The sequence below is a fragment of the Rhinolophus hipposideros genome, assembly GCF_964194185.1.
Source record: "Rhinolophus hipposideros genome assembly, chromosome: 13".
NCBI lineage: Eukaryota > Metazoa > Chordata > Mammalia > Chiroptera > Rhinolophidae > Rhinolophus > Rhinolophus hipposideros.
This window is the reverse complement of record NC_138059.1, coordinates 64,112,010-64,127,442: the sequence shown is the minus strand read 5'-3', so window position 1 is coordinate 64,127,442 and position 15,433 is coordinate 64,112,010. Positions and strand designations below refer to the sequence as shown.

Here is a 15,433-nt window from a genome sequence, read left to right as displayed (position 1 = left end):
TTATTTGTCTATTTTCAAATGTTTCTCTGTCCCTGGCTAGGTCAATAATTATCATCGTAGAGACATCTTTACTTCCTAATTGTCTCAGACACTTCAATATGTTCCCATCAAAGATACATTTAAACTCTGTAGATCTCTGTCACTGCCATTTTAGTCTTCCGCTTGTAATTTTTCTGATTTATGAATGGGCACATCAAAATTTGTTTTCCTAACCAAAATAATTTGGAAAAGTCTTCTGTTTCCCTTAAAAATTCTTTTTAACTTGTAAGATGACTCACTGTAAATTCCATTGTTACTTCAGGGTCTATCTGGACCCTTGGGGTAAAAGCTTGGCTTCGGAATCAGATTTAATTTTCAGGAACAAATCTCCTGTGCTTGGAGAAGACGACTAACTGAAACAGGCCCACTAGGCTGTACAAAAGGATAGACACCCCTGCCGCTGGGGAGGCCACAGTGTGCAATTTCATCCTAGACCTAACCCACCAGGTTAGAGCAGCATACTGGAAAGAGGCCTGAAGACGATGCCTGCTCTTGATATTAGAACATCAAATGTGTCACTTCAGCAAGTCACCTTCATCTGTCGGTCTAAGTTTGCTCATCTGAAAATAAGGGAATTGAATTAAACTAGCTTGGAGTTTTATTTAAGCTCTGGTAATCCACTGTAGGGTGGATACAGCCTAGCATAATTAAAATAAGTACCAGAATACACTACGTTTCTTAGAAGCAACGACGTTGTTTTCATCTTGGCAACTCAGTGTACTTTGTAATGGATGGTGTTTCAGTTTTTGCCTTTGCTGTCCTGGAAGCTTATTTCCGAATAGACAGCCTTTCTTTGTAACTCCATGGCATGCAGCTTATATATCAATCTTTGCCTTTACTTTAACTAGTTCTACTCTTTATTTCCATTTGCCAGAGTCCTAAGTGCTCTATATTCTATTATGTTATATGTTTCTCTGTAAGGCTTGATACATGATAGAAGCACATCTAAAGAAACACTGTAGAGGAAAGGCTGTGGAGTCTGATGTGCTGGATTCATTCTATCACTGACTAGCTTGTCTTCTTAAACAATGAACTCTCGAGTCGTCATTTCTTCACTGGTAACATGGACAAATCCTTTTTTTCAAGGTTGCTGTCAGAATCAGGTGAGACAACTTAGCTAAAATGCCTGGTACAGGGTAGCTAATTTCTTTTTCCCCCCTCTTTCTTTACTGAGATAAAACTTACAGTCAAAAATTGTATGTATTTAAGGTATACAACCTGATAGCCTGATACATATAAACATTCTGAAATATTCATGATCACCAAGCCAATCAACATATCCATCACCTCACATCTTTATTACTTTCCTTTTTTCCCCTTTGTGGTGAGACAAAGATCTACCCTCTTAGGTATATAATACAATATCGTTAACTCTAGTCACAATGCTGTATACTGTATCTCCAGTGCTTACTCATCTTTTTCCCCTTTTTTGGTTTCACCCTGAAACAACTTAGCAAACCCTAGTTGACCGCTCTCAGTCCTGGCAGGGTTCTCTGTGTCACCCCACATCTCTATTTCTTATCATGGACATCGTCCCTATTGCTCCGGATATGATGAGAATCCCAACCCTTCAAGCTGCATGTCTACTGCTAAGGGATTAAATTACAGGGAGCTTGGCAGTTGAAAGGCACTGATCTCACACAATGCTTTCCATGAGCAAAATACAACTGGGTGGTTAAAATCAGGAACCAGGCATTAGGGGATCATTTCTGATTTTGCTTCTGAGCTGGTCACATGATATTTGAAATCCCCACTTCAGGTACAAAACAGAGTCAAGTACACTTGCTGTCTCTGAAGCCTACAGGGATGTTTGATGGATTTGCAAATTGCTTTGGAGCTCTCCGATGAAAGGTGCTATAAATTTAAACCACACATTCAGGAGAAAACACACTCTGGATAAGGCACTCTGAGCAAGCTAGTTTCTTTCCTAAGCATAAGCCAATGTTCTTGAGATGCGTGCAAGGAGCTTCCTCTGAGTGGAGATCTTAAGATGCCTGGGAATGACAATTCCCACCATGAATATTTCACCATAAATATTTTTATTCATAAATAAGTATTAAGTGCCCATGGGGCGTTCTGCAAAGAAGCAAATGGCCATATATTTCCTGCGTCCAGTGGGAAAGCTTACTTTCATTTTTTAAAGAGATTTAAGAGAATATATGTATCTGAATTCCTTTATGTTTATACCTTCAGATGAGAGAATCTGTAAAATCATTTCCAACAGGTTTTAAGGATGAAAACTACTTCTTATGAATAAGTCTCAGTGGTTCTGAAAAAAAACTATTTTGCACTGTGGCCCCTCTAGCTATATCCTTGTTTTCTTTCATAAAGAAATGCTGAGAAAACCCCCAGAGAGCATCTAAATGTTAAAAGAATAAAAGCTTTGGTGAGGGTTGGTGAGGGACCATCTTATGAGAAGGTGCCTGGCTTCTTTCTTAGAAAGACTGGAATGATTTTCATGACCTCTCTTGAAAGAGGACCCCAATCTTCAAAAGACCAGTTAACCTAAACCTTTCTTTTGCTGTACGTAGGTGAAATCACAAGGGGCGTAGCCATGGCCTTCTTGTCCTGGAAGATGGAGGTGAACATTTGAGATCGACAAATGATCACAACTGAAGCTAAAGAAATTCCAAATCCTATTAATTTTGAAGGAATAAATAGATGAATTAATAAGGTACACATCATTGGTTTATTCATTCAGTTATTTATTCATTCAATAAATACCTGTGATCACCTACTGTGTGTCCCAGACTTCCCTGGGGGAGATGCCAAGCAGTTTCAAAACCCTTGGTGGTTTCTCACTGAAACAAGCAGCAGGATTTACCAACATCTAAGACCAGCTTCAAGTGGTTCCATGATCCCTCAAGATTTGGGGAAGTTGAGGGAAGCAGGAAAATGTGATACAAATGCATCTGTTGTAAGTTCTGAAAAATTCCAACTGCTGGGTGCTCTGATGGGCACACCATTTTCATAACATGTGCAGTAAGAATCATTCTGAGTTCTCTCTAAGGGCTTTCTCATGGGTACATCCTTTAGAGTGAAAAAGCATGCGATGGAGAAGCTACTGATACAGCCTAGAATACTTCCATTGAGGGGCTTACTGGAACTCCATGTATTTCATTATACACCGCCTTTTCCTGTGTCTAAGACATATTCTCAAAGGCGCGTGAGAGCCTACAGGCCAGCAAGGTCACCCTTTACCTGTTCTGTAGCCGGTGTTATTGAGATACACAGCGAAAGTCCGAGGTTCGTGCATCGCCTGCCATGACGGGGAAGAGCAATTCTCATTGTTGGTGAAGACGTTATGGTTGTGCACGTACTTCCCTGTGAGCATGGAGGACCGGGAAGGGCAGCACATGGGCGTGGTCACAAAGGCGTTGGTGAAAGTGGTCCCGCCGTGCTCCATGATCCTCCTCGTTTTGTTCATGACTTGCAGGGACCCTGAAAAGCACAATTCCAGTGTCGCTGAGCAGAGCGCCCCACACAAACACCCATTTCTGCCTTGTCACTCAATGACTCGGCTCCCCTGATTTATCAGTTTCCTCCCCTTGGCTGGAAGAAGTCTATAATTTGACCCGCGCTCACTTCCAGCACAAAATGAAACAGGTGGGATCCTACCAGCTCAAGTATTTTGCAGAATAATAAACACATTTCAGCTTCTCACCTTCTTAATCACAAAAATAAATAAATAAATAAATAAATTTAGAAAAGGGGCAGGCTAATCTGATAATTGAAGCTAGAATTGGAGATAGGGAGTAGATTCAAAGGCCAGCCGCCCTTTGAAAATTACAGGAAACAATAGACTGTTACACAGAGCATCAACCCCCCCAGCCCACCCCACACGCACAAAGCTAGTGACACTGCAGAGATGACTAGTGTTTTAATCATAGAAAATAAAAGAGGACAAAAAATTCCTATTAACCATAAGTTCCTCGAACACGCCTGTATTTAATTTAAAAAAAAAAGTCTTCAATGTAACTTAGTATCCTAGAGCAAACTCACCAAATGCCTGCCAGTTTTGTTTTTTTTCCAACCAGGATAGCACTACCAGTTTATATTTTCACCTGTGTACATGTAATTTTAAAAGACAGGTTGTGTGCTGGTGAAAGAGCTATGATTCTAATCCACTCAAACGTACTCGCGTAGTCGTAAAATCTTCCATTTTAACTGTAAAAGATGAGGCTGTAACATAAGATTGCTGAGGAAGAAAAAAGAAAATTCTATTTCGCTTACTTGATCCAGCCAAACACTCAAACACTGCAGCTGAAACACATCCAACTACTGCAGAAAAAAGCACAGGCCAGAATTCAATAGCCTTTTCAGGACTTGTCAAGAAATGCACTACAGAGCACTACAGCCAAACCCACTGCATTTGATTCCTCCTGGAGCCTCACATTTCCAACAGGTCCCGCTTCTTCCAAAGAAAGGGAGAAAGTCTATGTAGTTTTCCAGCAAGGAAGGAAATCATAATGCAAACCAGGCAAGCATTCAGAGCAGAAGAGAAGCGAGCCACCATCCAAAAAGCCAGTTAGCTTGATTTTTTTCACATACTAGCTTTTACCGTTCACGTGAAACATAGGAAAACAGGAGGAGGGTTTCTAATTGGGTCTTTTTAGAGGTCCCTAAAATACGTTTCACTTAGGAGGACTCCTAACTGCCTTTTCCCCCTCTGGATGTCTTCAGGGGCTCAAGCAACCTTTTTGTAATCAGTGAATAACAAGTAGTGAGCGCCCATTTCATGCTGAACAGTCCATCAACCTTGCACTCTGGGCTGGTCCCCAAGTGTAGCATTCACAAAGGAAATGCAAAATTGTGTGCTGCCTCTGGTCTTCAGGAGTCAACTACCTAGAAGAGAATGTACATATAAAAATCCCTTGGAGATATTTGCAAAGCAACTTACACACACCAGTATGGATATAGCAGTAGCCGTGTCTCTGGGGCTAGAAGGGACCAGGAATGAATGTCTCATAAGAGTTCTGAAGCAAGAGATGAGGGCAAGTGGAAGGAGCGGAGGAAGACAAAGTGGATTGTTGGGAGAAAGGGGAGGACGCTAAGAAGTCAGAGGAGTGATGAGTACTACACACTGATGTCCTGGAATCAAAAAGAAAATGGAGGATACTCGGGATGAAATGTGGGAGGTGGAGGTAGCAAAGAGCTGGGAGACTGTGTAGAGATGTTCGGATTTGACAGAATAGGCAAAATGAAGGCAGAGTTGGTTCTTTGTCAAAGGCATGAACATCATGCTAAGAAAAAGTCTTTGAGAGGTGCTGCTGTGGCAATGGGGTTATGTTAAGACATGGGAACAGGCTGGTCCATTGAGGGTGGAGCCAAGAAGTCGCTGAAGCCATCAGGTCATGAGGTGAAAAAAACCTGAACTGGATTGTGTCTCTAAAAATAGAGCGACTCTAAGAAGCAGACCCAAGAGACTTTGGAATACATCAGAGGGCTATGAGTTGACCTCAAAGTTTTCGGCATAGGAAGAAGACTGCAGACGTAATTGTTTCACTATTGGTCAAGAAGTAACTAAAAAAAAATATGCACTATAGAAGACCATTTTAGAAATGTTGCATTTTATATTTGTGTTGTTTGATCAAATAAGGGGAAACATCCTGGACATAAATAGATGAGTAGGATCATGGGAGTGGGGACAGAGTCCAAAGTCTGATGAACAGTCTAAAGATACTGAAGTCTGTTCACTTCGTCCTCTCTCCTCTTTAGATTTCTGTAGTACTTACTCACTGTGATATCTTGAATTTTGGGAAAACTCAGCAAATATTGTTGATGGACTTTCATTGCCTAATATTGTCTTCACTTCAAAGGATGAGCTCTTAGAGTTTCCTTTATGAGCCTAATTCTTAGCTGAATTCAAATTAGAAAAAAAAATAGAGCTGGAGGCCATCTTCCAAGGTCTTGAATCACAAAGCTACAATCTCCAATTTATAGACTAATTTGGACTACAACTATGGGATGATAGGTAAAAATCTGATGTAAGGTTAAATAATATAAAAACAGGCTAAAACTTAGCCCAGTTCAAAATTTCCGGAATTAACCCAGCCAGGACTCTTGCCTCATTCTACAGATCACAGGTTTCTTAATTAACTAAGTTGACTGTCGAGGTCCTCAACAAGCTCCGCCAACGCTCTGCTTCCAACCAGTTCCCATGTTAAAGGGGCTGATGAAGACATTTGGTCCCGCTGTCACCGTGGCCACTGCATTTCCACCACTGGCGCGCCTGAAAGTGGGCATCTGGCTTAAAGTTTCTCAGTAGACAGGAGATTCGGAGACAATCTTCCCCCAACTTTAAAAATCACCCAGAGAGCATATTAAAACACAGAATTCTGGGCCCACCCACAGATATTGACTTAGTAAGACCAGGAAAGGGCCAGAGAATTTGCATTTCTAACATGCTCCCTGTCCATGGTCCACACCTGGAGAAATATTCGAGGCTGGACACAGAATCAGGGAATCCTAGAGCTGGGAGAGACTTTGGTGACTGCCTTGTTTTAACTGACCTAAGTGGCTCAGACCACTTCCAAGGCTGCAAGATACTATAGACAGGAAAAGAAAACACTGATTTCATACTTACTCTCAGGTTCTCGGTTAAGTGTTTCACATACATCAATCCATGTAATCCTGACAATTAACCTTTGTAGCGGGTGCTATTATATATTATTCTCATATTAGGGATGATATAAATAAGGTGCAGAGGGGGAAATAACATGTCCAGGGCCACACAAACCTATGGAGCAGAGCCCAGACACAGTGCAGGCAGCCTGCTCTAGAGACCATCTCTTAAGCTCCACCTAGGCTGTGACATTGATGTTTTCAAGACGAAGAAACAGAAATGGTATCTGTTTGCAGTCAAGAGATGCCTCCCTTTCTGGACCCTCATACTTTGCTTCATCTGTACTCTTAGGGGAGATACTAACACACACTGATGCCTGCCTCCTGCCCTCTGAAGCGCTGAAGTGCTCTCAGTAGCTGAGGCCCCAGTGAAGGGTGAGGGCTACAAATGTGTCTGTCTTCAGTCATTGACAGCCACGTTGGTGTTCAACGCGGCCTCTGATCTTGGTGCATTCCCTGGCTAGACGCGGAGGATGGAGTGCAGGAATCATACCTTTTCCCTCTGCTGAGCTGGTATGCACCAGACTGCTGCCCCTCCCACCCAGGCAAGAAGTCTGAATTCATTATCATTTAAAGTTGTCCTGTGAGTGGAAGCCTGACAGGGATGCTATGAAGTGACTGTAATGAGTCCCACGGCTGAGCAGGCTGGCTTGAGGACAAGGAAGGTCCAGGCCACAGTGGAGTCCGAGGACTGCCAAGAAAAGCTGCCCTAGTACCAGAGTTGCAGGTTGGGACTGGGGACCTCTGCCATTGCTCCTGCAAGCGTGGGGAGGCCATGACAGGATACTGCTGGGTCAGCAGTGACTGGGGGGCAAAGTGGGGGTGGACGGTAAGGAGAAGCGGTACTCTTCGGGAATCCTGCAAAAACTACCAGGTTTGCAAGTTGGGTGATGTTAAAAATCCAGGCTCTAGGAAGAGTACTTTGGATGGAGTATGTGATAGGGTATTGGGGCTGGATGGAAGCATGGCCAGAAATTGAAATCATTCTATATACTCCAACTCGTATATTCCCAAATTATCTGTGCAAAAAAGGTCAGGAGGGAGTAAATGTCCCACTCATCTGAATGACTTTACCAAAGTCACATAGAGTGCTTGAATGACTTTATTTACATATTAGACTTTACGGCAATGTGTTACTTTTTGTGATTCAAGTATCTTAGCGTTTGATTATTCAATATTTTGTACTATCAAACCTTAAGATTTTCATCAAGGCTACTTATCATGTCCGGGAAAACTCACAAACCCTGAAATGCAATAATAACCACTGTAATCACTATCCCTTAAGGAAATCCTGGGCATGTGGAATTCATATATACCTGGCTTCCAAGGGAGACACCCCATCACCCCACCAAATGGACTGTAATGGTACGTGGTTTGATGAGTGACAGCAACAAGCAAACACAACCCTGATTAATTACACAGGGTTGTTTTTAGATGGCATTGTCTTATGATGAGGTAAGGTTAATGCTCTAAATATATAAACGGTCAGTACTGAATATATCACTGCTATCTTCTCATATGCCAACTGTTAAGTATAGAACCTTAAACAGTGCCATTTCCAATATTAAAAGTGGCTTTATTGGTCTAGTGAATATTTCAATTCTGAAACATAAGACAAAAATAACATGATAAAACAGTATACCTTCTTCTATCCAAACTATGGAATTGGTAGGGAAAAAAGCAGATGTTTTGGCTAAAACCAGTGGAAGAAAAACAAATTGGGGAATAAAGGGACCAAGAAGCAGATAATAAATCAATCTGGAGTGTTTCTAGGCCACTTGGACTCATTATTTTTTCCCCCCAAAGAGCAAAAGGCCATTAAAAGTGGAGACTAGTTTCTGACGGGAATGGAAATGAAATGCCCACAGAGCTAGACAGAGAAGGTAAGCAAGTGAAGGCAACCAGGTATAAGAAAAATCACAGGGCTCTTGCCTGTTCAGTTTTTCATATTTGATAGCCATGTAGGTGCACAGAACTCTTCCCTGACTATAAGAAAAAACACAGTATGGCCATGATAAATGGGCCTACGTGTTGGGGAGCAATGGAGAGTGGTGGGGACCTGGGACATTCTGGGGAAGAAACGCCCGACATAAGGGGGGCAGCTTTGACTGCTTTCAAGAATCTAATAGATCGTTGCCTCGTGGAAATGCAAGCCCTTATTCTTCTGAATTTTCAAGAAAAGTTGGAACCTGGATTTTATATTTCCCCTTTAAAATGTTGCCTTGATTTTACAAAGTGTGCTTGTCAAGCAAAACACATCTATGGGCTAACTCTGGATGGCAGAGCCCATTTGTGACCTTTGCTTTAAAGAAACAAAGGATTTCCATGTATTCATGGCTTCTTAATTCCACTATGATCTAAGAGAAGCATCGGTAGGGTCTGCGTTACTAAAATGTTAGCCTCAGCCCAATTTCCTAAAAGCACGAGAAATGCCACAGCGAGTCAGATCAGGGGTCCAATCAGCTCAATAGTTTGTTTCTCAGAGTGGCAACAAGGGACCATTTGGGAAAGATTTAGAACCTAATCTCTTTGACTCCAGTCCCCAAAGGTTAGGGGATTCCGACAAGCATTTCTGATTTTCTTGTTTGTGATTCATAAAAATATCTCAAGTTCAGGGACACAACAGTATAAACAACACGTCTCCTAGCTTTAGTGAAGCTTAACATTTGATCATAGTGGCTGCAGATTTATGTATTAATTTTAAAATAAAATGTGGGTACCGTCCACATTCTTGGTTACCTCTCCTTCCCCAGAGTTACCATCATCCGAAACTTTATGTTGACCATCACCATGAGTGTTTTCTTAGCTTAAAAAAGTGTAAACCTTCCACCCATTATCTTAGGCTAAAAACCTGGACTATTTACAGTTGTAGGCATAACCTAAACAACCTCTTAAGTTGTAGGAAAAAAACCCAGAAAACAAATCCAGAAGTAAGAGGACCATTAACCTCATTTAATCTTTCCACATAGTAAGTTTTCTTCTGGAATAATGATCTTGGTCCTACCGACCCAACTTGGGTGGGATGACAACAAAATGAAATAATGAGAATGAATGTTCTTTGGAAAAAGATAAAGCATTACCCACATGCACTTTCATTAATGAATTCCTTACATGTCTTGTTCCTTTCACCAAATATAGTTTATTTTATTTGTCCTCAAAGTTGAGGGAGTGGCCCCTATTCCTCCTGAATAAGAGCTTTCCTTCCCAGCTTGATTTCATAAACTTTGATGACAACCCTTCTCAGCCTTTGTCTTTCCAGACAAAGAAGTAGAATTGTTTTATTTTTTTCCCCCCAAACGAAAAGTATTCTATTACAGTTTTCCTAATTGTTTTTCTAAGCCTTTCCTAACTCTGTTATATTTTTCTGGAGGCACACGAGCCAAAATTGCCTGCACTATTACAGGTACAAAAAGTTTTGCTTAGGTGAATATTTATTCAAGCATTTGGTGAACATAATTACATGTAAGTAAACAAAACAAAACCCAATCATATCAAAACCACAATAAGATACCAACTCACACCCATTAGGATAGCTATTATTAAAAAAAAAAAAAAAACAACACAGAAAATAACAAGTGTTGGTGAGAATGTGGAGAAACTGGAACCCTTGTGCACTGCTGGTAGGAATGTAAAATGAGGCAGTTGCTATGGAAAGTATGGAAGTTTCTATAAAAGTTAAAAATGAAATTACCAAATTGTCCAGCAAACCCCTTTCTGGATATAAACCCAAAAGAATTGAAAGCAGGGTCTCAAAGAGATATTTATAAACCTACGTTCGTAGTAGCATTATTCACAATAGGTGGAAGCAACCCAAATTTCTATCAACAGGTGAATGGATAAAGAAAATGTGACACACACACAGACACACACACACACACACACACTAGACTAGTATTCGGCCTTCAAAAGGAAGGAAATTCTCATAGATGCTACAATATGGATGAATCTTAAGGCAGGACATTATGCAATGTGAAATAAGCCTGTCACGAAAGGACACATACTGTGTGATTCCACTTGTATGAAGCACTTAGTATAGTCAAATTCATAGAGACAGGAAGGAGAATAGTGGTTGCCAGGAGCTGGAGGGGTGGGAAGTAATTGTTTAATAGATTCAGAGTTTTAACTTTTAAGATGAAGAGAGTTTTACAGATTCGTTGAAAAACAATGTGAATATACTTAACGTTACTGACCTGTACACTTAAAAATGGTTCAGACGGTAAGAAAAAAACACAACCCCAAACCAACTAAAGTCTAGAGCAGTAAGATTCATGAGAGATGACGAGGACATCACAAAGGGCTTGGCAAAAATCTCCGACAAGCAGTACCCGCTACCAAGGGCATAGTTTTTTTGCAGAGAAAGGAGATCTCTAAACTTTTTATCCACGGTTCACTGTGGTTCGTCATGAACTTGTTTTGCCAACAAGATAATGAGACGCCTCTTATGCTCCTGTTATCTCTCTCACAGAACCTAGACTATTACAAACATTTACAGGTTGTTTTTAGGAAAGGCTCAATAAACATTTTTTGATAGGATGACTGATTGAAGGGAACGCATTGAAAGGTAGCTGTGGAGACCCACACCTAACACAGGCCCTAGTTTCACCATTTACTAGCTCACCACAGCCTACATAACTTCTCTGGGCCTCATTTTTCTTTTTCTTTTTTTTTTGGGGGGGGGGCCTCATTTTTCTAATGCATAAATTAAGGAGACTAATTGTTACAGGTTCATTGACTTATTGTGAAGATGAAATGAGTGATGGCGTAGCATAGTATCCGGCTAGAAAATCAAGGAAAGAGGCAAAGGTAAATATTAAGAAAACAACGGGGCTGATTAAACCCGGTCTGTGACCCTTTATCATTATGCTCACGTGCCTCCAATAGAGGCCAGTACTTAGTAATTGCTCAGTAAGTAATTACTGAATGAAAAATAAATTTATCAAAGAATTCCTTAATTTATTTTAAAGACAAAGACATATATCAAGAGGTAGATCACGATGGATAAGTGTATTCATTTCTGGGGACTGTTACTTTTGCAGGCCCTCGTGGGTCTATTTGCGGTTTATTTAGTACCTACTATATTTCCAGCATAGTCTCAGCATCAGGATTGCAACATAGACAAAACACACCCCTACCCTCTAATTGCTCTCAGTCGAGTGGAAGAGACCAGCATGAAAGCACAGGATGGATTAAGGACCACACCGGAGGTATGTCCGAGGTGGTGTAAAGGAAAGTTCCAGCAACCTCGAGCGAGGGGAGTACAGTTTTGGTGAGGGAAGACCTCTCGAGGGTAAGGCGTTTGAACTGGGTCATTAAGAGTAGACAGGGCTTCTCCAGGTGGAGAAAGGGGGGAAAGGCAGAGAGGACGAGATGTACAAAGGCATGAAATACAGGTGAGAGAAGAAGCCACCAGACATCTTCAGGGAAGTGTAAGTTGTTTCCATGAAGCACAGAGCAAAAGTGGGAGAAAGGGAAGAAGCCTTATAGAGATGGGTGGGAGTGAGATGGCCCAAAGCTCATCTGCTTGCAGGGGAGAGGAGAGGTGAGGGAAAAGCTGGGAGAGGGAAGGGGCTACAGATCCTGGCTATAGTGACAGGGATGGATGTGAGATGTAAGGAAGGGTGAATTCAAATGTGCTCACGTCATTTTACTTGATCGGTAGTAAGTGATTCAAAACTTAAACCACCAGCCTAAAGTCATACCTGCAAGACTTTTCATTTTGGCATGTTGCCCGAAAAGCTATACTCTTGTTTAAAAGGTGAAGTGAGAAAGAGAAGACTGTACACATCTATTTCAATAATCATTACCTCCACTGACTTGAATGCATTTGCTTCCCGTTGAACCCAACGAGTTAACTTAGTTGGAATCCCACGCTTTGGTTTCAAACTGGAAATCAAAGTCCTTTTCCAAGCAGATCAAGTTCCAGCATGGAGAATGTTCTCCTCAAAAACCCTAGCCAGAGGAGCTTTGTAAAGAAGGCAGGTGCTCTGCTAGCACCGAGTCTAGAAAATACTTGTGACAGTCAATTGAGTACGGTGGATAGATAAGCAGAGCTGAGTGAGGCCTGAGAGCGAGGAATTTGGGTCCAGGAATGGAAATGAGTGGTGATGACAACTTGTCAGGGCAAGATTTTATCTGTCCTATGGTACCATCGAAAAACTTGACCCCAGGTTACAGCCAAGAGTACGGGGTTGGGCCAAGACAGAAGAAGGTGAGACGATGAGAAACCTATTCAGATGACACAGAAGCTAAGGTGGGACCAAATGCCAGCAGGCTTTCTAAGCGATCTAGAATTAGTGCAGAGGAGCTCAGTCTTCAAAAAGGCATCATATCTAAGGGAGAAGCTATAGAGAATATTGTAACTTTCAATTACCTAACGATTATGACATAAATACATCATTCACTCTAACAATAATCCATTGAAAGTTCCTCTAGTATCTATCTATTTATATACATTGCATAGGATCACAATCATAGTCTCATGCTCTTTGAAACAACTTTGCCCAAATTAAAAAAAAAAAAAAAAGAGTTTCCAAGTTACACAATTAACTCCTTAACTTCTATAGTATTTAATCTGGATTTCCTCCCCCTCCTACTCTCCTTGGTCCCTCCCCAGACTGTTTCAAAAGCTTAAGACCAGAAACGTAATGTCGCAACACAAACCAAATAACTTATATACTCAATACGAGTTCATTTTATACACTAGGTTGTTGGTGAAGGTACTCTAAGTGCCCAACCCCACAATGTTCACCGCCGGTTACTGATAACGAAGAAAGTCAGCAGGTCACGTGAGCAAAGAGACTAACAAGTGAGAAATCCAGCGTCTCACCCAGCTCCACATCTTGGTCGTCAGTGAGCACGAGGATGATGTTGGGTCGAATGTTCTTCCGTTCCTGCGGTATGCGTCCTCTGAACCTTGGGGACCTGACCGTCGAACAGAGGCCCCCCAGCAGGTCTGTGCCCAGGATGGCCAAAACCAGAGCCCAGCAAGAATACTTCATTGTGTTGGGTCCAATGTCGCAAACCCGACGAAACGTCTCAGCCTCCTGGTTTCTGCAGGTCTAGGCAGTCAGAGAAAAAGCGAGAGGGAGAGACTGAAATGAAATCCAAACTCCAAACACAGTTGCAGAAAAAGGGCTTCAGCTAAGTGAGAACTGGCACATACGCTGGCAGAGAAAGGGCCGACGTGAGTCAGAAGCGGCAAACCCTCACAGGCCTTCGGTAGTTTTTTAAGCACTTGATTATTTTGCAAATTCACTTTTGTCCTTTATTCTCCTTCCAACTTTTCCTGTTTCAATTCACTGCCAAAATATCATTTCCAACACGGGGCTTGAGTGTAAAAGCTTTCTGACAAGAGCTAATACCTTGAATTAGGTATCCTGGTTGAAAAATCAATTTCTATACCCAGAGGTGTTCAGAACATCTGCAGATGGGGTCCTAGAAGGGGGAGAAAAAATACAAAGAAAACATCAGTCAAGGATTTTGATACAGGTGTTTGGTCTGAAGTGGTCTCTCAAAACAGCATATTATACATATATACATACAGGCACACACACACACGCACACACACACACACACACACACATTTTATCTGCACTCCAAAAGGGAGAAAAAGGAGGAAGCAACCTTCAGAACTGCTAACAAATGACTCAACATCTTCATCCCATAATCAGCTTCATAAAACGGAGCCAAGTGTATCATTCCCGCTCACACTCTAATCGTACTTTAAACATCCCCGAGAAAACTAATGATTAATCAGGAAGACGCAGCGGTGCCTGTCAAACCACACCTGTGGGGCAGGTGGCACGGTGGTGCGAGGGGGCGTGTTGGGGGAGCGTGAACTCACCTGTGTGAGATACTGACTACCGATCGCAGCAGAATGAAACGCAAAGCTGTCACCTGTCATCTGCATTATGTCACTCACTACCGAGGAGAGTTCTTTCTGCTGACAAAGACTTCATAGTCAGTGACTGGGATGGCAATCTTTCCCAGCCTCCAAAAAGCTCCTAACTGTCCTCCATCAATCATCAGGGGAAGAGGCGCTTCCTTCGAGCAAGGCTGGTCCCTCTGTCCAGCCCGTGTCCTCAGTGCGCTGGCGCCAAAGGGGACAGAGCCCTCTTTTGACTGTCAGCGCCAGCCTCACTATTAGCAGGACCGGCTACAGCGCCACCAGCACAGAGGTGCTTTGCTGCAGCAGATCTAAATTCGCAGAGCAAAATGATTGACGGCTCCCAGGCTGGGGGTGAGAGGCTAGCCTTCCACATTAAAAAAATAAATAAAATGCAGAGGGCAGTGCTGCACAATCCTGGCCAGTCTGCACAAGCGGGGAGTTGGAAAGGGTTGGAAAATGCCCCCTTCGCTTTAGAACACCTGCTACAAGCGTTCCCCCTGGACTTCTGAAAGATAGCACAGGGCTCACAAAAAAACAAAAAACAAAAAACAACAAAAAAAAAACCTGTCCCTTGGATGTCACAATGGAATGTCTGCATGGGAATTAAGGCTGCCCTTAAATTAATTAGATAGCAGCCCACTTCCTCAGGGCGTCTGCCCCTGCACACCTGACGGGTCTGTTTTGATTTGCAACAATAAACTGGCATCAGATAAGTAAACATAATGAATTAAGTGTGAGTATTGCGTAGCAAGAGGAAAGAGACTCAATGCTCACGTCCATGCCTTCCATTCTGGAGGGTGGCATGGGCAATGAAAGAAAAAAGACTGTGTACTATTTACCTCAGCCACAGTATTGTGTTTATACACACAAACCCCTATTATT

The 15,433-nt window shown here is 42.1% G+C and overlaps 1 protein-coding gene across 9 annotated transcripts in view; it reads right to left on the bottom strand.

Moving 5' to 3' along the window:
- The window catches only part of SULF1 (sulfatase 1), a gene marked incomplete at its 3' end in the record, with an annotated part of 152,554 nt that overhangs the window by 57,571 nt on the left and 79,550 nt on the right, over positions 1 to 15,433 (bottom strand). For 8 of the 9 annotated variants that reach the window (XM_081069959.1, XM_081069954.1, XM_081069960.1 and 5 more), the window contains 3 exons: positions 14,025 to 14,097; positions 13,490 to 13,721; positions 3,241 to 3,480 (listed from right to left, as the gene is read on the bottom strand). In XM_081069959.1, coding sequence (XP_080926085.1) covers positions 3,241 to 3,480; positions 13,490 to 13,661 — 412 coding nt within the window. In that variant the 5' untranslated portion in view covers positions 13,662 to 13,721; positions 14,025 to 14,097. Of the gene's footprint in view, positions 1 to 3,240; positions 3,481 to 13,489; positions 13,722 to 13,825; positions 14,098 to 15,433 lie in introns of all 9 variants that reach the window. The other variant, XM_081069957.1, reaches the window with a different exon arrangement.